This window comes from Dermacentor silvarum, chromosome 3, assembly GCF_013339745.2.
Source record: "Dermacentor silvarum isolate Dsil-2018 chromosome 3, BIME_Dsil_1.4, whole genome shotgun sequence".
In the NCBI taxonomy this organism is placed as follows: domain Eukaryota; kingdom Metazoa; phylum Arthropoda; class Arachnida; order Ixodida; family Ixodidae; genus Dermacentor; species Dermacentor silvarum.
Genome location: NC_051156.1, coordinates 57,798,819 through 57,825,352, shown reverse-complemented (window position 1 = coordinate 57,825,352; position 26,534 = coordinate 57,798,819). Strand labels below are relative to the sequence as shown.

General features: G+C 46.6%; 1 protein-coding gene across 1 annotated transcript; it reads right to left on the bottom strand.

Annotated features, from left to right (window-relative positions):
* Nucleotides 1-22,560: 22,560 nt before the first annotated feature.
* Nucleotides 22,561-25,511, bottom strand: LOC119444375 (chorion class B protein L11-like). Its single transcript, XM_037708782.2, has 2 exons — nt 25,461-25,511; nt 22,561-22,995 (listed from the first exon to the last, which is right to left on the bottom strand). Exons 1-2 carry the CDS (start codon nt 25,470-25,472, stop codon nt 22,561-22,563), a joined length of 447 nt encoding a protein of 148 aa, XP_037564710.1. The 5' UTR covers nt 25,473-25,511.
* Between the last annotated feature and the right edge of the window lie 1,023 nt (nt 25,512-26,534).

The following is a 26,534-nucleotide window of genomic DNA, read 5'->3' as shown; positions in this document are numbered from 1 at the left end:
GTTTTATACAGACGCTTCTAAGTCACGTGACGGGGTGTCGTATGCAGCCGTCGGCCCATCCTTCTCGGAATCCGGTGTACTCCACCCGGAAGCAAGTATCTTTACGGCTGAGGCCTATGCTTTATTGTCAGCTGTGAGGCATATAAGGAAATCTAAACTTCAAAAATCAATCATATTTACAGACTCTCTAAGTGTCGTAAACGCTTTAAAGTCACCCTGTAAACAGAAAAATCCTACACTCATTGAGCTCTATTCCGTACTGTGTAGAGCATATGTATCTAACCAGCATATCATTATATGCTGGGTGCCTGGCCATAGAAGCATTGAGGGTAATGTGCTAGCTGACCGAATGGCTACGTCAATAACATCGCACGCTACTAATCCTACAGCTGCTGTTTCTGCAACAGATTTGAAACATTTCTTCCGTAAGAAATTGCGAAGCCATTGGCAACGTCTGTGGGATGCACAAACAAATAATAAGCTTCACTTGATTAAGCCACAGTTAGGTTTCTGGCCCCCCGTAACGAAAACACGACGAACTGATGTCCTATTCTGTCGTCTCAGAATAGGTCACACATTTGGCACCCATAGTTTTTTGTTAACCGGGGATGAACCACCAACCTGTGGTAGATGTGGTAAGAGGCTAACCGTCCTCCACGTTCTCCTGGAGTGTCGGGATGCCGAAGCAGATAGAAAAAAACATTTCCCTTTAGCTTACCGCTATCATGTCCCTCTGCATCCCAGTATGTTTCTTGGTGAGGAACCACTGTTTAGCACTAAAGCAGTCCTCGCTTTCTTAAATGACGTGGTACTGCATGTTGTAAGCCCAACAAATTCATAGCGCATCCTCTCTCCAGAGGATGCCGCTGTGATGGTAGTTTTGTATAAGCACATGCCTCCACGCCCTTGTGATTCAAGGGCTCTGTTTAGGCAGTAGTGCTTCTTTCCAACTACTACATCTTAAATATTTTAAATATCGTGTCATTCTTTGTCAGTGCATTCTTCATTTCATAGTACACCTCATTAGTCATTGCCATGATTTTAGTGCATGTATATTTTACGCATTTTACAGCGATTATTTTTAGGCCCCTTTACAGCCACACTTCATCTACTTCTCAGAATTCATCGCTCCACTGCACACTCACAAACACTGGCATGGCGCTCTTTGGCCATAACTGGCCCTTGCGCCATAAAACACCACTCATCATCATTAGGCCTCTATACAGCCACGTCACATGAACCATTAGTCCATTGAGCACTCATCATTACTGCCTTGGCGCTCTTTGGCCACACTTGGCCCTTGCGCCATCAAACGCCACATATCATCATCAGTCATTCAGTGTGATCTAGTCATGTTCGCTTGTGCGCGCTCACACCACGCTTGGTCCTTCAGTTAGATAATAGTCGGGCCACATTTTCCCACGCACGCTACACGTGCAATGCTGCCCGGATCGGCAATGCAGCGCTACACGTGTGTCCCTTCGCACGCGCTTCCCACGGGAAGCGCTTCTCATCAACACCACCGTTTCACACGAGCCTTCTCGTGGTCATCGAGTCTCTCTTCATGTCGGTCTACTTGCGCCGCAGCACACCTGCTTACTTAATCAGCTCATGTTTACTACAATTCATATTGCTAACAAAGCCGCTCACCTTACTTCGTATGACATTGCTGTGTTGCTATCGCATTCATTGCTTCGCCCTTAGGGCGAAACTGTGACATTTTTTTGTAACACGTTTGAGCGCCAAGTGCTCAAGCAGTGCTTACTGATTGCCTAGTGGATGTTTGAGTGACTAATGCTTACGTGGCACGTACGATCCTAGGGACGTGGCACTTTCTTCAAATCTCAGGCTATTTCTTTGCAGCCTGGAGAATTTAATACCACAGCAGCTATCACAGCGGAAAAAAATACTTTGGACATTTGTCATTAGGTGCAACTCCACAACTTCAGTTAGGATATTATGTTTAGAGCAGTACTTTAAATGCCGGTTAATGAATTATACTTATCAATTACCGAAGCTCACAGATAAAAAAATCTACTCTGAGTAGTTCAAAAGGACAGCGAACAATACGAAATTGGTTGCACTCTCGTAACGCACACGCGGCTTTTTCCAAGTTAGTCGCGAGGTGACTGAGACACCTTGTACCGCTAAACACATTAAACCGGCAGACAAATAAATTGATCCAATGCTTTCAGCATAAGGGGTTTATGAAGGTTACAGCGATTCATATGCTAAGAAATACAATACACTGAAATCAACGGCCTAAATAGCTGTAGCTAAGTCTACATATCTTCCGTTGTTGAGTTGCATGAACGCGCCGTCGATATGAGGCTGAAAACGCCTTCGTTCCGCTGTATGGTTTGAGCCATGATGTGTTCTCGCGAATCACACTTTTGCAGGATCTGAAGTATAGTAACATAATCGATGATGGGCCTCCTAGTTGCCTTGCTTTCACCGGTCTCCAGCACTATTGATTGGCTGGAATTCATGTTGGCCTGCGATTTCGTAATTTGGGCCGGAACGATAACACACCTTATCGTTTTGTTTAACTCTTAACTGTTTTGCAGAATCGGTACCGCTGTGCCGCCGTTTTCTACAAGTTCTGCGCGAAAACTCAGCGAGAGTTCTACTTTAGCCGTGCTGCCAACGCCTGCGTACCCGTGGGTGCAAGCCCGGGTGTCCAGTTGTGCAACCACGGTGCCAACCGATACGCGTCAATGGATGACTGTTCTTTACAGTGCATTCAAACAACGCACCAGGGCAGAAGGTGCTTCAAGACAGCGCTGTTCACCACGTGCAACAGGTGAGCATTCCGGCAAATTCAAAGTGAGTTGAACGATGAACGTGTACTTTATTATTGAGATAGCAATTGTATCGACACACCAAACGCATTTCTGCCGTCGGCGTCGTCACCGCCGTCGCCGTGAGGTTCCGTACAAAGGCCAACGGAGATAAAATCATCGCCGCGTGCCGGACGCTGTGTGTGCGTGTGAAAGCGTACGAGGTTGACCGGGCAATCGCGGCTCAATGTAGCGCACGCGAGGGAAGAAGGCAGGCCGGAAGCGCGCTGTGTTCTTTCGTGCGCGAGGCACGGGGGCGCGGCGACGGAGAGGAAGGTGGGGGGGGGGGGGGGGGGGTTCGTTCTGCTCCGTCGGCTGCTGCTCACAGCGCGGCCGCGCGGGCTCCCTGTCTTCATAGCGATCTGCGATGGCGACAAGTGCATGCGCTGAGTGCCAGTAGCTTCGTGTGCGTTGTGCTTTCGACGTTTAGTTATTGTTGAAGCGAGACGAGAGACAGCGCGAAGGTCAATTTCCCGCTGCTTCTGGGGCGCGTTCTCACTACGGCGTTTTCACAGAGAGTTGCCGTGGTCATCGAGCGAGATGTGTTTATGTTTACATGTGCGCGCGTTACACCGTGCTTGTTTATTTAGTTAGTAAGCGAATGTTTACAATTCTATACGGCCCATTGAACTACTATCCTTGCTTCGTATAGCTCTCTACTCATTTGCTATCGCAGTCGATGCTTCCCCTTTTGGGCGAAACTGCGAATTTTTTTTTCATTATAGCTTCAACGTCTTGAAAATGCTTACTGGGTATAAGTGACACCCTAGTGATAGGTGCCGGAATAATTCTGTCCACCTGGGTTTCTTTAACGTGTACCCAATGCCTGGCACATAAGCGTTCCTGCATTCGTCCCCATGCCGTCCACACTGAGGCACCGGGGCTAGTCGTGCTAATTTTTTAATAGCACGAGCGTCGAGTGACACTCGTGTTTCTTGCGCAGCGCCTCCGGTTCACCTAGTGAGACGACCGGGTACGAAATCGAAAGTAAAACTTAAAAAATATAAAAAAATTGTAAATACAAAATTCATGGGTTTCATTATAGATATAGAAGAGCATAGGCTTAGTTAGAGGTTGAGTTACGGAAGTGTCTGGAATAATTAGAATTAGAAATCACTGATTACCGCACACCAAAGCACAGAATCGTAGGATTTAGAGACCCGCCATGTGAGCACGACTTTGGCGAAATTCCTTGACACCCGCAATTAGCAAGCCGAAGTAATGATGTCACTAATGACGTCATACACTAGAACGTGGCAAGATATTTAACCGGCTAATTAATGGAAAACAGATGCCTGCCATAGACTGAACATCTGCCTACCAGAGCCGATGTGGCGTCACTCCCTCCTCTCTCGCTTCTCTTCTCCAGGCGCGCACATGCGCGCACGCGCTCGTTACATGCTTTGATGTCAGCACCGAAGAGTTTGTGTAAGGTGCGCTTTGTGCGCCGCTCGTTAGGGGGCTACGCCCCGCCAGGTTGCGCTCGCTGCGCTTCCTCCTCGCCCTCCCTTGGTCCTCGCCTTGCATATCGTGCCAGGGGAAAGAACTTCGCTCGCTCGCTCCTGCGAGTTTTGTTCGTGCGTTGCGTTCGCTATGGAGGTGGTCGACGAGGAAGCCACCGTGCAAAGAACATTCAAGAAGATTTGCTGACGATGGTTCTCTGTGTCGTTCTTTCAAAACATACAGACACAAGATTAACCTAAAGAACACCGAGGTGCGAGTGCCACTAAGAGACACTAAGAGCCGACGTGGTGCAGTCGATACCAACCTGTATCATGTTCGAGATGGTCCTAATGCCTTACTCAAAGACGTCTATATTGCCGCGCTAACCTTCAACCGCGCTCGCATATTTATATCATGTATCCCTCTTTGTTTCCTAAGAGAACGCTTAAGCATGGGGCCAACTCTGATTTCTATAGTCAAATAGATGTAATACGCAGACGCTTTGATGAGACAACCACTGCACTAATTTAAATGATATGTTTTGCACTGGAGAAAGTTAAATTCTAGCAACAAAATTTTCATTTAGCACCGCTACTTTTCAGGAAAGAAGTGCCGAAATCACCAACTTGACAAAAAATGGAAGCACCAAGTTTACAATTCCGTATCTCTCCACCAAAAACAGATATATCAGTTTTCCAATTTGAGTCTGTTAGGGAATGTCAAGCGGAGAAAATTGAAATCGGAATTTAGAACTTGCGTAATGTTGTGGCAGTGATTACTACAAGGTTGCCCCGGCGGCGTTTGAGCCAATCGCGTTCAAGCGTGGTTGCTAGGTGCTGTGGCTTCTAGATTTTCAATTTACGAGTTCAGGCGGCGTGAAGCGACAGCGAATCTCTGAACCTACCGTCACTACAAACAAAAACAACTGACTCTAGGTTACATGGGCCGCCCATGTACCTTAGAGACGACTTGGAGGGACTCTAGGAAAAACGACTAGTCGAATGCAACGTCATGCACAGCTGAAGAAATCAGGCCAACCGATGCCTGCGACAACCCGAAAGACCTGAGCGACACTAGGCCCCCACACGGTAATGCTTCAACCAACGTAACGGTACGGTTTTACGCGCATCGAGCCAGAATACTTGCAGGTCACTATTAATTCCTACGCCGAGTTGCGTCAACGTCAGATCTTGCGTGTCAGTTGATTATCCAACATCACTTTCACGCCCTATGATTGAGAAGGACTGCCGCTTAAGCCCAAAGTCATCTTCTTGCAACTACAATCTAGACAAACACTTCCGCTACACACATACCAAGTCCCCACTGAAGGCCTCTGCCGCGGCGTCATTTACCAGTGAAAGCCAAAGGAAGCAGCCGAGAACCTCTTCAGGGCTCGGTGTGATGAAGGTGTCGGCATCCTGACCGCTCGCCGTGTCGGCTCAGATGTACAGTGCTCGTCACTTTTGCCTGTCCGCGTCCACCACTTCAAGTCACCTACAAGCGATCCCCGAGGCGCAAAAGCAGTATTAGCAGAGGGCTACGCTATATATGTCCTCGCTGCCCCTGCGCCGCGCGCAAAAAAGCTGTATGCCTGGCGGAAACACATGTATCCAGCATTTGAGGGTTACTGCTCGAGGAACCTCTGGAAGACTTCCCCAACGGCGAATCGAAGTACAGCGTTACGTCACGAAGTACCTTCTTTCTTTCTTTCTTTCTTGTCCCTGGCTCATAACCGCATATCCAATGCGGGCATGTGCCAGACGTCGTTTTATGATCATAATCGTGACGTAACTGACGACCATGTGATGTTATTGATAGTCATGACCTATCAGTCATGTTAGTCATACATTCGAAACCTCCCATGTTAGTCTTGGTATATACCAAGTGAACTAGAGGCGAGTTTTCGATAGGTTTATTTCCGCCGGAGGGTTTTGTGGTCGGCCCACGAGTGTTTCAGCCCAGGAATATACAGCTTCGCTGTAAAAGTCAACGACAATGTCTAAACCGTTAAAAGTGAGCAGTTTTATGCTGAATCACCGTTTTAGTGCGACTCTAGTCGTGAGGGTATTTAGAGTTCATACATGAGATTGGCATGTGCACTGGCGTTCCACATCCACTGAGTGACATTCCTTGAGGAGCCGCCGCAATCGGCCATGAGTTTCCGCACGACGGCGGCTGGCGCTGACCCAGACGCGCACCCAATGCCGCGTGTGAATCGGGCTTTACACTTAATTTTACGAGGTTGTTAAGAAGAAAGTGCTTCAAATGGTGGCATCACGCGCCTTCTAGAGCGCAGCTCTTAGGCGCCCGTTCCTGCGGCGAACTTTGGCGTCGGCGGCGTAACCGAGCGCCCGAGCACAGCGAAGTACGAAAGGGAACGCGGAACGCAGCGGGCGATGAAAGACGCGAAGCTGAAAGCGGAGGAGGGTATGGCTAAAGGGTGAGAGGAAGAGCGTAATGCGGTGACGACCGTTACGAGATGGCGCCTGAGTAGCGCGCGTTGCCTGGTATGTCTGTCTGTGGGGGCTGCTGTGAATCGCGCCCAGCGTCACCCACGCGCTGGCTCTCGCGATATCCGGATTAGCGAGGCAGTTGCGCCACACTTCGCTCCGTTTGCAACGTGCCGCATGAGACAGGTTGTCCGTGCCAGCCAATATATCGCGAAATGAAAGCAGGTATAAAGCTGCGCTCAAATTTCGCATTAGGGAATGTCGTAATCGTCGATAAATACATTTTTTTTATCATTCGCAGGGACGACATCATGAACGGCAGCAGCACGTGGTTCTTCGACGGCACAGGGTGCCGCGTGTGGCACTTCCCTTCGGGTCAGTGTCCCTCTGTAGACGGTGAGCTGTTCGCCAACCTGGAGCAGTGCACCACTAGGTGCCTAAGTCGCGTGGTCGCGAACACTGACCTCGTCGGCACCGAAACTGGTAATAGCGACTTCACTCGGGAGCCAACAGCGTGCCGCGTTCCAAGACCCAGCGTTTGCACCAGCCAGCAGCTTAGATTTCCCGCCTTCTTCCAGCGCTCCGTCGACCCTGGAAGCAGCCCTCAATGCCTGTCGGCGACGCTGGTTGAAGATGCGGACCGCCGGTGCCTCGCCGGCACTAACAAGTTCCGCACACGTAACGAGTGCGAGAGAACCTGTGTTCAAGGCGTGTAAGAAGGCAGGCCGACTATGTCGGCATTATTCGAGTGAATAATAAATTGTGGCTCGCGTGCGAGCAGCGGCCAATTCCGCGCGTAACGATCATTTAACAAAATTGCGCGAAACTTTACTATGTAGCAATTTCCCTTACGTCTCTTGGTACTGATTCATTGGAGCATTATTTATTTTAGCTAATTTACTACTGTGGTCTTGTACATAAGGATTCGCCAAGTGCATCATTCTTTCTTTATTGATGTTTTATTGATGTAGTGTTATTTCATAAATTGCGAACATTGAATTTATTTCGGGGGAGTGTTCCATTTGTTTATTTTTTCTGCATCTCCCTGCTGTTATCTGTTGCACTCGATTGTGAGCTGTATTTTATTATATGGACAGGTTGTACCAGGTTCTTTTAATGGTTCTGGTTGAACTTACACGATTGCTTTGTTTTCTTTTCTTTTTTTTCTTATTATCCACTTTGTGTGCTTCTGTTCCGCGCGGCTTCATTTGTGCCACAAAACTGTGAAACTATATAATCAATTTCCTACCTGCATGGTCCTTCGTGACCGCAGTATACTGTAAATAAATAAATAAAGCGAAATTTGTTTCGCTTCATGCACCGCGGTGTCGTGTCCGTCGATTTGCCGTTCGCTCCGTTGGTGCCTTGTCGGATGTATACAGGGTGTTTCATTTTAGCTGCATCAAATTTTTAAAAATTGCCTGTGGCAGATAGCACATCTATAATTCTTGATCTAAACTAGTCGATGAGGGGGCCATTACTTACACGAAAAATCTAAACGCCCAATTGAATAATTATCATAATTACGCTCATTAACTTATTAAATATATATTTTACGGCACATCTTTCAATCTATGAATTATATCCGTCGAGTTCGCAAGGCGTATTCACTTGGAACGAATTCTCAGGACTGAACCAGTTACGAGATATTAATTTTCTACGTGTCCGACGAAATGCATGGGCGTTCCAGTTAACATTTTGATGAAAACGCTGTTTTATGCATCGAATCACACCAGTTTGGAGACATGCGCCATCAAACTCGCCGTAAAAATGCACTGTTGTTCCACTTTTTTTTACCAAAATACTGGTTTATACATTGAAGCACAAAAGTAGCTGGAACGCCTATGTATTTCGTCCTACACTTTGGGAAATAATATCTCGAAACTGGTGTCATCCTGGAAATTCATATTGAGTGGATGCGTGTTGCAACCTCGCCGGCTACAATTCGTAAATTGCAATATGTGTCGTGAAGTAATTAACTAAGAAGTTCATTAGGCAATTTTTGTTAATTAGTTGAATATGTATTTCGATTTCTCGTGCTACTAATGTCCGCCTCTTCGAATAACCCAGCTCAATGATAAGAATTATGCTACCTGCCACAGGAGATGTTTAGAAATTCCGTAAAGCTTAATTTTGAACACCAGGTATATATAAACAAGTGCGGCGAACTAAAGCAGCGCCGCACCGGTTGAAATTGTCGGCCAATATCTGGCGGAGACTTAAGATGAAGAAACGAATACTGAGCCCCCGCGATTCACTGCCTTTGCTTTGGTCTGTCATTTTACCATTTGTAAGGTGTACGTTTCCATTAAGCTGCACATGTGTCGTTGCGCTGTATGCCCACTCGTAGCGTCTATACGTATTTCACGAAGAAAAAAAAACATGAAGCAAGCGTAAAAAATTGTGCTAGAATAAATTCAGCATACATACAAGACCTTAGGCCTTTAACCACGTCAATTGAGAAAACAGAAACAGCCCAAAATAAATCCAAGGGTTGTACGTGCCTAAACTATGAAGCAGACCGTAGGTGGAGACTCCCATTAATTTTGACCACCTGCGTTCTTTAAGATACACATCAATTTAAGCACACGATCGTTGTTGCATTTCGCTCCTATCGTACCCACGATCTCTTGCTCAGCAGCGCGATGCTATATAGCCACTTAGCTACCGTGGCGGGTAACAGAAGAACGTGTGCCTACTCTGAGCAGCTGCGCAAATTTAGTGTGAGCGCTAGTTTCAGATAGATGGATAGGTGGGTCCAATGATATATTTTTGTAGAAGAAGATCGCGTGCAGTAACTCGGGTTTCTACCTGTGCGGTTTTCCGCAGGCAGTCCCAATCGACGTGTTTCGCACGGTGCTGGTTCAACCTCCACGCCAGCGCGTTATTTGACAGTTTTTAGCTTCTACCGAAATCTGCACATTGAGCTACATCACATTTGCGCTGTCAGCTGTTCAATCAACTAGCAAGAAACTATATTGTCGCAAGTTAATCAATTCCTGATTTAATACACTTTTCACCGTCGTGTACGTACTCCGAAGTTGTGAGACGGAATCGCTCATTCCATCGCCCTTTCAAATTAAACACCTATATACGCCGAAAAGCTACAGCAAAAATTGGCGCTATATATAGTGTGCGCATTTATTGTGCACTTCTTCATCATCTGGACACTATCATCATCATGCGTGTGTCCCTCATCTTCATCGCGCGTGCGGGCGCATCATCGTCAGCGTGAACTGTGTAGGCTGGTTGTGGACGCCGCCCTTCTTCGCCATGTCGTCTCTCCGGCTCAATAAAGGTCCGCCCTTACTGTTACGTCACAAGTGGTGGAGGTGCTTCTTGGTTTCCCGTCCTCTACGCCCCTGACCTACTCCCTGGAGCTTCGTTCGCGTCGCCGCTTGTGGCCACTGTCTGTCAGCATGTCGCAGGGCGAGCAGCGTGGCGCTTCTACCCTAATCATCCCGCCTCCACAAGCCGCACCTTCTGTGATCATCAGCGGCCACCAGCGTGATCCCCATCTGTTCGCTGGTCTTCGCGGTGAAGATGCTGAGGACTGGCTGGATGATTACGAGCGCGTAAGCTCTGCTAATCGGTGGGATGATCCCCACAAGCTCCGCTATGTCTCGTTCTACCTGACCGGTGTGTCGAAGACCTGGTTTTTCAACCATGAGATTGATTTCACCGATTGGACGAACTTCAAGCAGCAGCTTCGGCACGTTTTTGGCACGCCGGCGGTTCGCTCCGCCCTTGCGAAGAAAACTCTGGGTGCTCGCGAACAACACTCCGGCGAGTCCTACACGTCGTACACCGAGGATGTGCTTGCACTCTGTCGCCATGTCAATGTTGCCATGCCTGAGTCATGTGCACTTTGGGGGGAGAGCAGCATATCATGCGTTTTATCTAGACGTGTTTGTTTTGCCCAATTGTTTGCAACAACAGCACAGGAATTTTAGAAGTGCACCACATATTATAGTAAGCGTTTCGAGAAATGTTGATACTGCGAAGTTTATTTGCGACGTACTTGAAATGTTTTGAATGACCCTGCTTTGTATATTTACTTGGACTATTTTTTACATACATAGAAGCGCTAAGTTAACCAATCGGTAATTGCACGAAGACCGATATTGCAGTTACCAGGACCGAGCACGGTTGAGCAGCAGTTCTGTTCAGCCATATACAGCCGATGCATGGCGGGGGTATTTTGCAAGCGTCTACCTAGATTAGAGCACTTAAAGCGGGCAAATTTGCTGTAGAAATAAGTTTGCAGTCCATGTGAACTTATCACAATGTTTACAAGGGCTTTGCAAAAAGATAACGCATTCGATAATTAGCGGTATCTTTCAGACCGCGCATACTGCATTTATTTTGCCTGCTTTAGATGCGTAATCAGGTGCAGTTTACAAAATAGTCATGTCGTTTGGTATTGCTATGTCGCGCAGTTTTAAACTTGACAATATATAATTATTGAGACTCTTTCGAAAGAGAGTGACGGCATTAAACCAACATCTCCTTCCAGCACATAGTTGATTTTACATTTTATTTTAAATGCAACAAACGTAATCGAAATCGGTGAAGCGATTGCCGGGAATGTCTATTTCACCATTCCCATGCATCCTGAGCTAACGCAGCATGCGTTGTGCATTTCAGAGCGGGCGCCCTACTCGAGTACGTTTCCGGAGTTTCCTTTCTCCGTGCTAACGAAAGCTTAAAGCCTCTTTCACATGCAAGCGATTGAGCGAATGGAGCAAACAGCGGCGCGGGGCTACGAAGATTATGGCACCGAGACTGGCAGACATGTAAGGAGGATGATATTAGAATTTTCAAACTTCCCCCATGCCCGACGGCCCGGGCTGCATAGCGCCACTTCCTCTTCACAACCACTCTCTCTCTCTCTCTCTATCGACGCCTTCAACTTTGACGTGACCGAATGCCTTGTGAGACGGGGTTGAGTTGGTTGCGTCAGCTCGCCCTCGCTCTGCCAGTCTCTCTCCCAACCTGCCCTTCCAATCTTTCCCCCTTTTACGTCTTTCAATGCGGGAAGCGGCGGCGGTTGCTCGGGCAAGTCGGTTCGCGCCTTTGTTTTCAATTGAGGACACTCGCGGAGCATGCTCAACATTTTGTGTTTTCAATGCGTTAACCAACGAGCCTGGTTGACCCTCGGAGTACAGGGCGTTGCTTCTTAGACTCGGAAAGCGGATCGTGCCTCATCGATGCCTGCGTTTCGCCGACAAAAAAGTGAGTACCGCATGAAAGTACCTTCTTTCTGAGAGTGAGTGATTGCCAACTTTATTATTAGAAGGGGTGAGGGGTAAGGGAGGCTAAGCTAAGTAGGCTGCCAGGCTGTGATTCACGATGGCGTCTTCAGCTCGTGCCAGGACCTGTGTCTTGATGTCTCGGTCGGTGCTGCAGATAAGGGCCTCCCCTTGTTCGTCGGGGGGGGGGGGGGGACGGGACGATGTCGGCGGGCGGATCTTCCGGGGAGCCCCAGAGGAGGTGGTTCAACGAGGCAACGTCGCCGCACAGGCAGCAATGTGGATCCGATGGCACCTGGGTGGATGAGCGAATACACTAAGGGGCACGCAAAGGTGCGTGTCTGGAGGTGACGCTAGGCGATCTCGCACCACTTGGGAAGACTGCCCTGTGGGTGGGGTGGGTTGGCGTACCGTTCGAGGCGATAGTGCTGGGTAATGTCGTGGTAGGTGACCAGGGGCTCCCACACTCCGAAATGCCCTTTGTATGGGCATTACACGTTTGCGTGGCGCGCTCGAAAGGTATACTGTGAGCTTGCCATGGTGTCAAATTAAACGTTGATGCATGTAATTTCACAGATAAAATAATCCTTGCTTTTTGCACATTGTGAATGACTACTTCTCGCGTTTTTGTGCATTTCTCCCTGATCCTGACACGCGTGCGAGATACAGTGCTACACAGATAAATATAATTCTTAAATATATTGCAGTCATCCATGGTTCGTGGAATGCATTCGGGACAGTTACTGCCCCTGTAGAGGGACATTAAGGACATTCGATGGGGGTGAAATGCGAAAACACCCATGCATGTACTTAGATGTAGGTGCACGTTAAGGAATCCCGGGTGGTCCAAATTATTCCGGAGCCCCCCACTATGCCGTGCCTCATAATTAGACCGTGATTTTGGCGAGTAAAACCCCATAATTTACTTTTTAAACGTTACGAAGAGTTAATTACTCACGGCGGTACAGCGGTTGTTGTACGCATGCCGAAACTTAAGGGCAACTAGCGTCGCTCGTTTGGCGATATAGAACTACGCTGCTTGCTGTTCCAATGGCCCACCATTCACGCATTGTTGGCGATCACGAACGCGATCAGGCAAATTTGCGTAGCCGAAATAATTTGTTTGGCATGTTTATTTATTCAATACCTGGGTGGCGCGGTAGCGCCGTTCATGAATATTCCCGCCTCGAATCTTAATCCCCTTCGTTCTGGCGCTAAAATGCGTGCTTGCTGTTCCCGCAACGTGTTTAGATTCAGCTCGTAATCTACTGCTTGCGTGTGACACACCTGTTTTATTCTTTTCATTTGGGCTTGATGACGTTGGCGGTACTGCGCATTCGGTCAAGCTACAGTCACTCACGCTTCGAATCTGTTGATTGCTGGTTGGCACTACTAAAATATTGCGATCTTTGTGGCTGCCTACTCATGGATAAAGATTCGGGAACACGCCGCCTTGTGCATAAATTTCTTTCGCGCCATCCATTTGATCCACTAATTGTAGATGGCCTAAGTTAATTCGCATCGTCGTTCGTACCGCAAGTTATGAATATGAATATACTAAATCTCGCGGGCTGAAAACGAAACATTAGGCGAACACGAAATTAAAATTTATAAAAATCTGGGGTTTTACGTGCCAGAAGCGCGATATTATTATGAGGTACGCCTTAGTAGGGGACTTCGGATTAATTCTGACCACCTGTGGCTCTCTAGCGTGCGCTCCATGCACAGCACACGGTCATTTTCGCATTTCGCCCCCATTGTAATGCGGCCGCCGCAGACGGGATTTACGCACGTTCAGCACGCCCCTTTCTACGACCCTTCCTTGTGTCCGTGTTGGTTTCTCTGGTTAAGGAAATATCGCCAGGCCATGTACGCGTTTCCACGCTTTTGTGAATTGCTGCTTTGTTGTTTACCGTTTATTTTATCGGCGCTTCACGCGATCGCCGGTGAAATGTTGCTCTCCTGTAGCGATTTCCCCCAACCCTATTCTCTGTAGGGGAAGGTAAATTGAAATTTTGGGGTTGTTACAAACGTTTAACATAGTGCTATACAGGGTGTTCATTTTTTCAGTCTCACGGAATTTGTAAAAATTGCCTGTGGCAGGTAGCATAATTCTTATCGTTGAGCTGGGTTATTCGAACAGGCGGACATTAGTAGCACGAGAAATCCAAACACATATTGAACTAATCAAAAAAAGTTTACGAATGACACATATTCCAATTTACGAATTGTAGCCGGTGAGCTTGCAAGACGCATTGGCAGTCCTGGAAATCAATTTCCTGTATGACACCAGTTTCGAGGTATTTCCCAAAAGTGTGGGACAAAATACATGGCCGTTCCACTTACTTTTGCGCTTCAATGTACAAAACCGCATTTTGGTAAAAAAAAGTAAGTGGAACAAAATGCATTTTTACGGCGAGTTTTATGGCGCATATCTCCAAACTGGTGTAATTGTGGAAATTCATTGCAAGTAGATACGCCTGACAAGCTCACGGGCTACAATTCATAAGAATTATGCTATCTGCCACAGACGATTTCTAAAAATTTCGTAAAACATGAAAATGAACACCCTGCATATCGCTGTATACCGTGACGGTCTCCGGCACAAGTTAGTGGCGCATGCTCGCTGAGCTGCGCCAGTTGCACGCGTGGCATGGTGTAATGCACGCAAACCAACTCTGGTAGCTGGCGGATAGGGTAGCGGCAATGGTAGAACGGCATATGGTAAATGCTTGTTCATTTAATGTTCCAGTGGGAACCTGTGAAGTACCTGGATAATTAAATAAATTGAGGTATGTGTACCTACTCGCACGTAGCGTTAAGCGTTGAGCAAAATCAGAGACTTGCAGCGTTCCATCAGCAAGCTGAAGCGCTGGTAAATAACACGATGCATGAGAGAGCAGTTTCAATAGGCCATTGTTATCGCACGACTAATCATTTGCAACGCAGAATAGGTCATTCTTTATTCCTCTTGTGCCATAGATATGCGGAAATATAGTTTACAAGTGTCTGCATTTCATCAGGCCGCGTTAATGTTCCAGAGTCTATTATGTGGTGCGATATAAGTGGTGTCTTTTTTAACTCCACCAAATTTGTTTAAATTACCTGTGGCACATAGACCAATTCTAAACCTTGAACAAAATTACTCGATAAGGCGGCCATTACCTCACGAAAAATCAAAATGCTTCATTAATAATTTACTTAATTACGCTAATAAACGTTTTAACTACTTTGCAGCACATGTTTTAATATACGAATTGTAGCTAGTGGGCATGCAAAGCATATCGACTTAGAACAAGATTTGAGGACTAGGCTAGTTTCAAGATAATAATTTTGAAAGCGTCCAACGAAATGCATTGGCGTTCCAGCTAGATTGTGCTTCAACGCATGAAACTGTTTTCTTAAAAAGTTAGTTAAACAACAGTGCATGTTTACTGCAAGTTTGACACCGCATATCTCGAAACCGTTCTCACCCTCAGAATTCGTTCCAAGTCGATATGCCTTGCATAATCACTAGCTAAAGTTCGTAGATAAAAATATGTGCAGTAAAGTAATTAATAAATAATTATTTAGCGTAACTATGTCAATTATTGAATTACGCATCTTGATTTTTCGTAGAGGTAATGGGCCACCTTATCGAGTAATTTATGATCTAGGGTAGAATTGTGCTGTCTGCCATATGTTCTTAAAATTTACTTCAGCTAAAAGAAAGACCCTGTAGAATGAGAACATACCTGATGTTCTCATTCTACAAGGTTTTTTTTTTTAACTGAACCAAATTAAAAAAAGAATGCGGCAGATAGCACTTGGACATGCGCAATGGCCCAGTCATATCACATGCTTAAAACCATTACGTTATTGAGCTGCTTTCTGTGTCACATAGAGAGAGAGAGAGAAACATTCTTTAATGTTTAGCCTGGCTATTCGCCTCACATGTTACACCAGGGGCTTAATGACGTAATGATTTCAAGTAGTGATATGACTAACCCATGGCGCTTGTCTACATTTAGTCCTATTTTATTTCAGTATGCTGTTACCGGTGAGCTGAACTAACCGCTAAGTATGTAGGTTGAGCCACGGCCGGGCTCGACTGGCGCTCGCGCTCGCTTCTTACGGCCTTCTCACCCGTCGGGGAAACAATGGGAGAGTTTCTCAGCACGTTTCGCCACCCGTCGGCGGTAGGGGCGCTGCGACCCTGACCCTTCCTCCCCTGCTCCGCGTACATGCGCTTGCCTTCATGCTCGCACGATCGTTTTCCCGCACATTTTATTCGGTGCTCCGTCAGTGTTGTTCAGTTTGCAGTAATTTGTGGACTCCTGAGGACGGTCGTACACCCTTTAGTACCCGCTGCCACAGCCAAGACTTGGCGCCGTTCATTGCACATCGGTATATAACTGCTGTGTGATGGTGTATAGCTTTGCTCCGTATTGCAAGTCCAGTTCCGGGAAAACACCCGGTGTTTCCTTTCACCTGTTCCCTATCAATGAGTTTCTAGCCCGAGTTTCTAGCGCTTTTGGAGAAGATATTTGGACAAGATAGCATCAACTAATAAAGGGGAATTATAAGATAGACATAACAAAGATCGTAGCCTTCTCCCAACGTTTTTAGATTACATCGTTGCCTTCTCCTCCGGATACGCTACTCGGCAAATACATAATTTCACTATTAACTCCTTTTTCCTCACGCAGCAACTCTTTTCAGTATTCTTTTTTTCCGCGCACAATAGTGGACTGGAACCAGCTAAAAAATGACGTCGTGCTCCGCCAAATTACCTTCTTTTTTATCATGTTTACAGTGCCATTATTTTGTTTGTGCCATGTTTGCAGTGACAGTATTTTACTTCTTTAGTGTAACGTTGCGTGTGCCCAACCTGTACGCTTTGTGTATTTATTCAAATAACACTTTTCTTTATTAACCTGTGCATTTTCTGTACATACCAATGTACATATTCGTTATGCCTGTACCACCCTGCTAAAATCACCGCATTGTGATTGGAGTATTTATAAAATTAAAATAAATAAATAATAGCGTTTTTTTTTCGATAAAGCCTCCGAACACCTGCCACGCAGGAATGTACTAGAAGTACTCGAAAGAGCAGTCCAGCCCTATTTACAACGCGCTCCCATCTTGAGCTGCCCTGAAGGTGTTGACGACAGTCATGCGATACGATCCGCAAATCTAATTGCCGAGAAGTTTCTGAGAATACTCCTTGTAAATCAGCCAAACCAATGAACTGACGAAAACGACAAGCCTCCGGCGTTTGTACACAAGCCGCCAAGGAAACACTTTAGATTGTAATTGTGAATAAGACACATTTGTGAGCTACTGTGTCCGCAAGAGTTTTCGCCCAGAAAGTATGGCAACCATTGTAAGTGCATACGAGCAATAACTATTTATTTTAATTCCCCAAAATGCATTTGATGGCGGAGAGCTGTTCTCCCGGCGCATGCATCCCCAGTGAATTTAAAGAAGCTCGATGCATAAAGTTACACTGCATCTATTTATAAGAAGCCTAGATGAATCATTTACGCGTCCTCTACAATTAGGCGACTTGTTCTTGAATGCACGGTGAGGTAAGAAGCGCGCCCGAGCCAATCTTCCAGCGTTGCGCGCGCTGCACAGATCGGCTGGGAGGAGCTGAGCAGGGTTAGAGTTGCTACTAGAGTTACTAGCATATACAGTAACTCTAAGCAGGGTGGGGTCGCAGCGCCCCCCTCCAAGCAGCGGCGATAGGCATGAACTAGCCCCAATGCGAAGGCCGTAAGAAGCGAGCGCGCGCGCCAGTTGAGCCCGGCCGTGGTTGAGCTTACCACTGAGGCGAGGATGACAGGAGAAGGTGAATACGTCATTGCGGCCTCAGTAATGACAGAAAAATTTGTTGGCCTTCAGAATGACACACAGATGTAATGTCCTATTGTTTACGCCATTAAATAGATAAATTCGAAGTGTGTCCTGTATGTGCGGCATATGCATTTTTGTGTCCCCATTAACTGTTAGTTTGGACCGAATGAGAGCGACATTTTTTTTATACTGCTGCACTTGGTTTTTGACAAATCTATCTGTCCTAATTTCAACCGCAAGAGTGATTGATAAGTAGATTTTTGTCGTCCTCAGTTTTTTTACAAACATTGACTTGCATACTTTGAAACATCTAGGATAATAAATTCAATGCTGCATCTGGCTTATACTTTCTCTTGGTTCTGGAGTTCATGTTACAAGAAAAAAAAGCGGAAGCCCTTGTTCATAACACGAATTTCTCGAAACGATGGCATTCTGCGTATGCAGGCGGGAGATTGCCATCGTTGCGATACAACGTTTTTTTCTGTAGTCTGGATAGCAAGGGATTCGAGCTACTGCTTTCAAATCCAGTTTCCTTGGCATTGATAGAAGCCTTGCTTCGTCAGTGGCATGTTCAGGCTGCCACGTGTTCCGCAAGTGCGTTGGAAACGACATTGTTTCTTGAATTCTGATTGACTTCTAATTCATCTCTTTGCCATAAATTTCTTGCTTCAAGCGCTTTAAAAATGACTGTTTTCGCTGATATAAAGCTAGTCGCCATTCGCGCAGGGTGTTCTGTATACAACGCTTGCAACATATCTTCTGCATATTCGCACGTGCCAGTTCATATTGCAATTAGTGCGCCAAAACGTGGCACATTGACTTCATAGATTTTCAGAACAGTTGCGAAGGCCTTGCTCAATCAAGGGACATAGGCGAGGGTGGTGCGGGCTCGAGGGCGCGTGGCCGGCGACGGGGCAGGTCTCAACGTTGTTTCATGGAACGAATGAAAATTTCGGGCTATGCTGACTTGGACGTAATCAGTGCAGGTCACTGTCCGAAATCTGGTCCCAAGGATTAAAGCAAAAATCTTACAGCGATCCCGGAAAATTTGGTCTAATCAGGACGCTCAGCGCAGTGGCGTAGCCCGGGGAAGGCGGGGGGGGGGGGGGGAGGTGACCGCCCCCCCCCCCCAAAAAAATAGTTTTCTTCTTTTGATAGTAGTGTGTGAATCTTTTGATAGTTTTTTGATAGATATTGTGCCTGGCACGTCGCCTATGAGCAACAGCGCATATCCTTTGAACGTGCGGCTATTATGGGCATTCGCGACTCAACGCTTGTCTGACGCCTGGGAGCTTACAGAGAACGAAGCACCGCAGTCAAGACGATTGCAGTGCTTTAGCCCCCCACCCCCGTAAAAAATGTCCGGGCTACCCGCTGGGCTCAAAGTACGTCGCGAACATTCTGGGTGCGGTTACCCCGAAAGTTTCGTTGCGTAGAACATCGTTCAGGTTGCCCAGTGGCCTCGCTAGGTCGCGCTTCCTTGAGTTGACGCTGCCATTCAACATATCCCCAAAAGAAGGCCTTGGTACGTGTTCTGAAAACCTATGACGCGCGGCGCATCTTTGTTCCTGCCTACTCGTTGCATCATGAACTGGTTGGTACATGTGAAGGACACGTTGTAGAATTGTTTTTGGCGCGAACGGCGACTACGTTTACATCAACAAAAGATGCAATTTTGAAAAGTGGCTTGACGGAGCATGTGCATGATGTGAAAACAAAAAATGTCACTTGCGAAGTACTTGCGGAGGATGTGGCAGCCTCTAACCATGGCACAGGGCTTCTTGGACAAGGCTGTCGTTATCGCCAAGAAAGAATTCGGATTTCACCGCCGCATCTCGGGTGCATGCTACCTAGACAACAGATAAGGCCGAATCGCAGCGATGACATTATTGCGTTTGGATACGGAAGATGCCTAGGTGGGATTTCTAACAGTTACTGTTTCCAAACAAGGCTTCGGTAAAAATGAGTGGAAACTCCCCCCCCCCCCCCCCAGTCATATGCAATAGCATCAGTCATATGCACTAAAATCTGTTTACAGCGAAGTTGAAGGTGAGCCAAAATTACGTCATTATATTCATTACTGCCGTTCACTGCAAAATATGTGCAATGTCGCACACAAAGTACCGCTACATGGCCGCGTGCTTGCTGAACTTCTAATCAAACAGCAAAAGAAACTTTGGCGTCCTCAACAGACGACTTTTTAGCATCTGACACGATTGCCTTTACAATAGCTGTCAATTTCAATGAAATGATCTTTCGTTTTCGCTTCCAGTTGGCTCGTCTCGAGCATCGCGAAACCGGCGAAACGGTGACGCGGCTGAATAGGTTGCACGCTGTGACGCCAACAATGTTCGTCGTGTTCGAGCAGCACGTGGCATACATACGCAGGCGTGGCCTCTGAAATTCCACCGGCGCAAGTCCGAGGTCACGCCTAGCTGCACTAACTAGCCTGCGCGGTGCCGCAGTGAGAGAAATAGCAATGGCGATTATGAGTCTGCTTAGCGCAACTACGCGTAGTGGTGACAAGGACCAGTGTTGGTCGGTACATTCAACGCAAATACTCAAACGCTTTAAACATCGGCACCGAATCTGTGCTCTACCCTGCGGAAAGCGATGTATTGAGCTTGCAATGGTCGGGCATTTCTTGTTTCGGATATAAATCAAGTTTGGTGTATCTATTGACAGGATAATTTTACTTCGTTGAAACGAGGTTTTAGAATAGATATCTACGGGGATTCCATCAGGAATGACATTTCGTTATATACAATATTTCCTTATATCCCGTTTCGTTATAACGAAGTTTCAGTGTAACATATTTGTTAATCTTTTGTCTTACCAAATGTCAAAAGCTTTCGCCATGGCAATGAAGATGCAGTCAATAATTGAAGCTCGATCTGAAGCGGAGGACAAATCATTAGTAAAAGTTAATAATTGAGTCTCAGAAAAATGATGTTTACGTAAACCATGCTGCTGTGACGCAAAAAAAGTTATTAGAGTCGAGAAAACTAATAAAGTTGCAGTACATTATGTGCTTTACTAACTGGCATGGAATAGAAGGAGATCAGCCGGTAGTTAAAGGGGTTATGAATATCACCAGACTTCTGGACTCATCACCTTCGCCGTCTTCCAGTCGTCCGGCAGTGTTGAACTCAGCAAAGACTGAGTCAAAATATATGACAAGAAAGCAGATGAATAGGCTACAGTACCCTTAAGAAGAACGTAAACTTTATTTTCACATTAATCAGATTAGAGTTTGCGTCTTTTTAGCGGGTCTGGGCACCCGCCGCGGATGCGGCTCCGAGATCTTGTCTTGAAGCGGCTTCCTCGGCTCGCTGGACGGTCCATAGTTATGCTATCAGGTTCCAGCTGAGCAGTGCGGTCTTCCAGCGCGAGCGGAGGCTGGCGGTGGAAGAGACGGAGGGGTCGGCACTTCCCGATTTGTTTGTTAAATCCTGACACTCCCATAACATGTGATTAAGTGTCGCAACCTCGCCACACGAAGTGCATCTGTTTGTAATTTATTTTATCAGCACCTGCCGATGTGCGAAGTTTAGCTTTTTTAACCAAATTGCATAAGCCATCAATGTCAATAAAAATCGGCTCCATCTTAAGGTACGTAAAGGCCCGTGCGGACAATGAAGTATCTGTTAGAGCGTCAGAAAAAGATGGCGAAAATGTGCTATTAGAAGCTGCGGAGCAAAGCTCACGGAAGAAAGGAAATCCAGCGTCAGTTTTCAGAACCATTTCTTTATGGTTGCGTACGTTGATAACGTTCCAAAACCTATTAGGAATAGTTGTGAGCAGATGTGGTAGTGTTTCAGAAAAAAAGTAGTTCTTGGCTGAGCGGATGACCATTTTATATTCAGATGCGATAGCTACGTAGGCAGCTTTTGCTTTGGTTTCCCCAGACAGCTTGAAGCGTCTAAAATGCGTTTTTTCGTGTAAGAAGCCATTTCAAACACAAGTTAAACGAAGCAGCCCGATTGCACGGAGATAATAGGCGAGTTGGGTGTCGCAATGTACGTTTCTTTTTTTGGCGAAGGCATTTGCCAGTGTTGATTATTTTTATTCCAACATAGCCGTACCCAAGCTTGTGCGTACAAGCCCTTCAAGTGAAACAAATCTACAAAATGCAATGGAAAGCATTCAAATCACAAGAAATGGTCTGAAATTTGAGTAGGATGGACATTTATTTCGACGCATGAAAGCAATGTACAACAGCATGTCGAAGGTGATAACAATATTTGTGCTTGGCGTTTCAGATTTTCAATTTTCCCCTATAGCATTGCTATGAACACGTTCTAGCTTGTGTAATGGAGCGAAAACGAAGTAACAACACCCTAATAACAACGCCAGCTTTGGGTTCAGTGCTAATAAGCATTACTTGTTCGACGACGATATTTTTCTGATCACTCGCTATTACTATCATTGAAAGTGATCCAATAATATTTCATGTAGCGCATAAGAAGCATTGGGCACTTTTTAACACGTTATCAATAGTCCCAAACGACGCTAAAGCTGTTGCAAATACTACTTCAATTGAATTGGTATTATATCACTGCAAGCTAAGCCATCGTTGCGTAACCAGTCTTGCCATGGCACGCTTCATAAGAACTCCATACTTAGGCAACGACTAGTCATGCAGCCATTGCGGAGAGAAAAAATAGCGTATGTAGTTTAGGAAGCATTTACAGCAGTACCCTAGGAAATGGGTAGCGAACAAATGTGTCGCAATCAGCCCTTGTAGCCGTAGCCGCCGTATCCGTATCCACCATAACCGCCGTATCCGAGACCACCGTATCCGAGACCACCGTAGCCGAGGCCCCCGTATCCTGCGCCGTATCCTCCTCCGAGACCAGAGTGGGCGAGGAGGGCTCCCCCGCCGCTGACCTTGTTGACGTGGTGCACCGTCCTCACCAGGAAGGCCGGTCCAGCCACGGCCTTGGCGAACGCAGGTCCTCCGCTCAAGAGGGCAACGCTGCTACCGACACCGACACCACCCAGGCCGTATCCACCGCCATATCCGAGACCGTAGCCGCCATAACCAAGTCCGTAGCCTCCTCCAAGGCCGAGGCCGGCGCCTCCAAGACCGTAGCCGAGGCCATATCCGCCAAGCACTCCGCCAGCCATAGCACTGGCCAGAGCGGCACAGAGAACGAGGGCGATGCTCTGCGCAAGATAGAACAACATCGTGTCAGTTCAGGCGAAATTTAATCGGATTTCACATATATTTCGCGCAAGCGTAGCTGCCCCGTTTGCCAAATCCGCGATATTATGTTTGTCCCCGCGAGGGCAGCGAGCGCCGGAGGAGGAAGGCGCGTGGAGGTGGAGAAGAAAAACGCCTAGTCCGCGCCCTTTCCGTTCTTCGACGCCAGGAACCTCGCTGTGCAAGTTCGCGGCGTCCATACGCTTGCGTTTAACCCGCGTTCACGAAGTGAAACGTCACTAGCTTTTTTTTCCCAAGAGCGAGATGCGAACGTATGTGCAGCTGTAAACAACGCCTGTGCTCTTGTAAATTCCATCCACTAACACAGATAAATTGTCCTTGCACTGCAGGGCACTAAAAAAACAAACTGAACCTCGACATGTTTTCCTATAACGCAGTTGCTTAGATTGAAGCATGTACTTTTAAGAACAGCGAACAGTACTGCAATCACAGGCGGATTTATATCAATAAAGTGAACGTTTGCCTCTATTCCCCAGTGTGCTTCATTGTACGCCCTCCTCAAGTCCGTTCTTAGGCATGTTTTCATAGAAGCTGTATTGACGTAGAAAGCTCTGCGGCAACTTTATGATACAACGTCGGCCGACCCTTATTTCTAGACCAATTTGGAAATACTAAATTGGGAGTCTGAAGATGCTTTTCGAAAGGATTAATAAGGAGGGTTGTGTTAAAGTACTTAATTATAAATAAGCACTTTCGGGACTAGAAAGTCAGCTTGAACACAAGTAAGGAAGAAATCACAGGCCTGATGCTTAGAGACGTACGAGCTCATAAATATGACGTCACGGTTGAGGACGGATTAGTATTGTTGCTATCGCGAAGAACATATGTTGGCCCGGTAATCAAGTCATAGGATAGAGAACGGGTCTAATAGTGACTTGCCAGACTGCGTGCCAAGTTACAAAAAACGTAGCCCAGAGTCGCAATATTATAGAGGGAAATCAAATGCTGAAACATTTACCTAAAGATTCCTGCAACATCATTTGCTTTTGAGCGCAAGTCGCTCTTACCTTTGTTCAACTGCAACTTTTCCTGTTTTCTTTGTGTGCCTGGACAGGCAATTTCGTTTTATCCGCCTGAAGTACATGCTATGTAGCAGGGAATCGTTATATCCGAAACATACTTCTGAACACGTTTATTCGAGTTGCTTTCAATGGGCTACTGTTGCTTCTGTTTAAAGTCAGTATTGTTGCAGGCACCTAGCCACTCACGATAGTTATAACCAAATACAAGACGCGATAACAAAAAAAAAACTTTTGTGCAGCCCAAAAGGATGGTATAGCTGTGCAAGCGTATTAGACATGCAGTAATCCAACTTCGTCACGCACTATGCTATATGTAACTGAATAACGTAGGTACAGCGCAACAATTTTTGGAAGGAAACAGAGACAGGATGTTTCCTTCCAAAAATTTTTGTGCTGTACCTTCGTTGTTCAATATAAATCAACTCACCCAATTCAAGCCGTTGTTGATATACGTAACCCACCAGTTACTATCCCAAATGCGTAGCAACAAATAGACTCTAAAAAAAAAGTTTACACTTTGGGGCCGCATCTTGTTCACAGACAATACGTGTCAACTGTCTTGCTTGCGTCTCCTTTTTTTTTAAATGCTCTGCACTCGCTACCCCCTGTCAAGAAGGTTACGTCACGCTAAAAACACGCATGCCGTTCATGACCTGCAAGTACTAGGCACACAACGTTAAAGAAAAGGCGCGTAAGACAGACGACAGTTACCGTTTCAGAACAAAATAAAGCCCAAAGGGTGCAAATTTTAACAGCAGAGCTGTTTAAGCCGACCGAGGTGCTGTTTAAGCTAGCAGAAATTGTGAGCCGATGCTGGCGGTAGTGTAGAAAGGGTGAAAGCGCAATGGCACATACCCCTGTGAACTACTGAAAGTGTTTAAGCCTAGTACATATACGTGGTCAATATCTAGCGATAGCCAATCGATAGCCAATAAATAGCTAATCGACAATCGATCAATAGTCAATAAATTCTGGAAAAATACTGGGGATGACTAGGTAGTGAATAGCTTAGCCCAACAGCTAAAATGTGCCACACGTTCTTCCGCAACTTCAAACGAATTGCACTCAGATTACATTTTCTCCCGTATTATGAGGAGTTCTTCCATGAGTGTGCAAAAACGCACTGACGACACGCCGACAATATGACGGGAACGATTTTCACGACAGTCTAATTTTCTTTGCGCAGACTTAAAAAGAAATGTACCGTGAAGTCAACGCGCACTTCTGACCAGCGCCTTCGTCTTGGATATGAACTTGTCCGCATGGCTTGTGCGCAAATATTTGTCCAAAAGAACGCTTAAGCGGGCAAAAGATATACTTTGGGGGGCCATTGTCTTCTACACTAGTGGCTGTTCTGTTCTAAACGCTTAGAAATATACACTTACCAGGACGTTCATGGCTCCGGCTGTTCGGCTGCTTGGGCGGCTGCTGCTCCTACCTTCGAGATTCGATTCTTTTGCCTCGCAGTTTACGGTGGATCCTTTTATATGTGCAGCCAGATCGCTGCACGAGGAGCGAGCTCGCGTTTTGGGGGGTTCGGCTGAGGTCACGCATACGCCGAGCTGCTATCGCGCAATCGCTCAAAGAAATGCAACAAAAGCGAAGATACACAGAAAAAGACAAATGTAGATCGACTACCCCAGCGTAGGTCGATCGCACGGCAGGGCGTTTCCGTGGTCGGTGCTGTGCTGATCTCCACGAGGGCGCAAGCGGAAACAAAAGCCCGCGTCCACAACTGCAAAGCGCCGCAGTAAAGTGCAAAGGCCCCGGGAACTGTGCTGCTTTCTGCCCAGAGGGCACCACTACCCGCGCCCCGAAAGCACAGTAGCACAGATCGTGCATCTTTATGCGCTTCCTGGCTTTGGTCGTAGCCGGAAGAGTGCCGCGCCGACGCCTCGTGAATCCGAAAACCTGATCTGATGAAAGCTTTATAGTCTTCGCAGATTGGTGACTACGGAAAGGGGAAAAAAGTAAGAAAAAAGACAAGGCAAAGCCGGACGACGCAGCACTTCGGTGTAGTGAGGAGGACGCGGACGTATTTATGTGCGGTGAACCGCGACTTAACTATTGGCTGTGACGCACCGCTAGGAGTCCTATCAGGATAGTTTTTAAATGCGAGGCATTTCTTTTGCCACTTTGAGAGTATCTATCATCTATCTATCTATCTATCTATCTATCTATCTATCTATCTATCTATCTATCTATCTATCTATGTAGCCACCTACGTCTTCGTGCTCTCATGGTTGTTTCGTTAACTTGGAGTGTAAAGTAATGCCTGCAAGCGCATAACTTTGCCAATATTACTGCAAACATTTTGAACTGTTTAACATTAATGGACTGATGTTAATTAGCTATAGAATGTCACTTGCCTCGCCTTCCTATCTTTTCGTTGCAGAGTTTTCGAGCAATCCGTGGAATACAGTGGTGACGTCCAGTTGAAACAGCGTGCTCAAACAGCG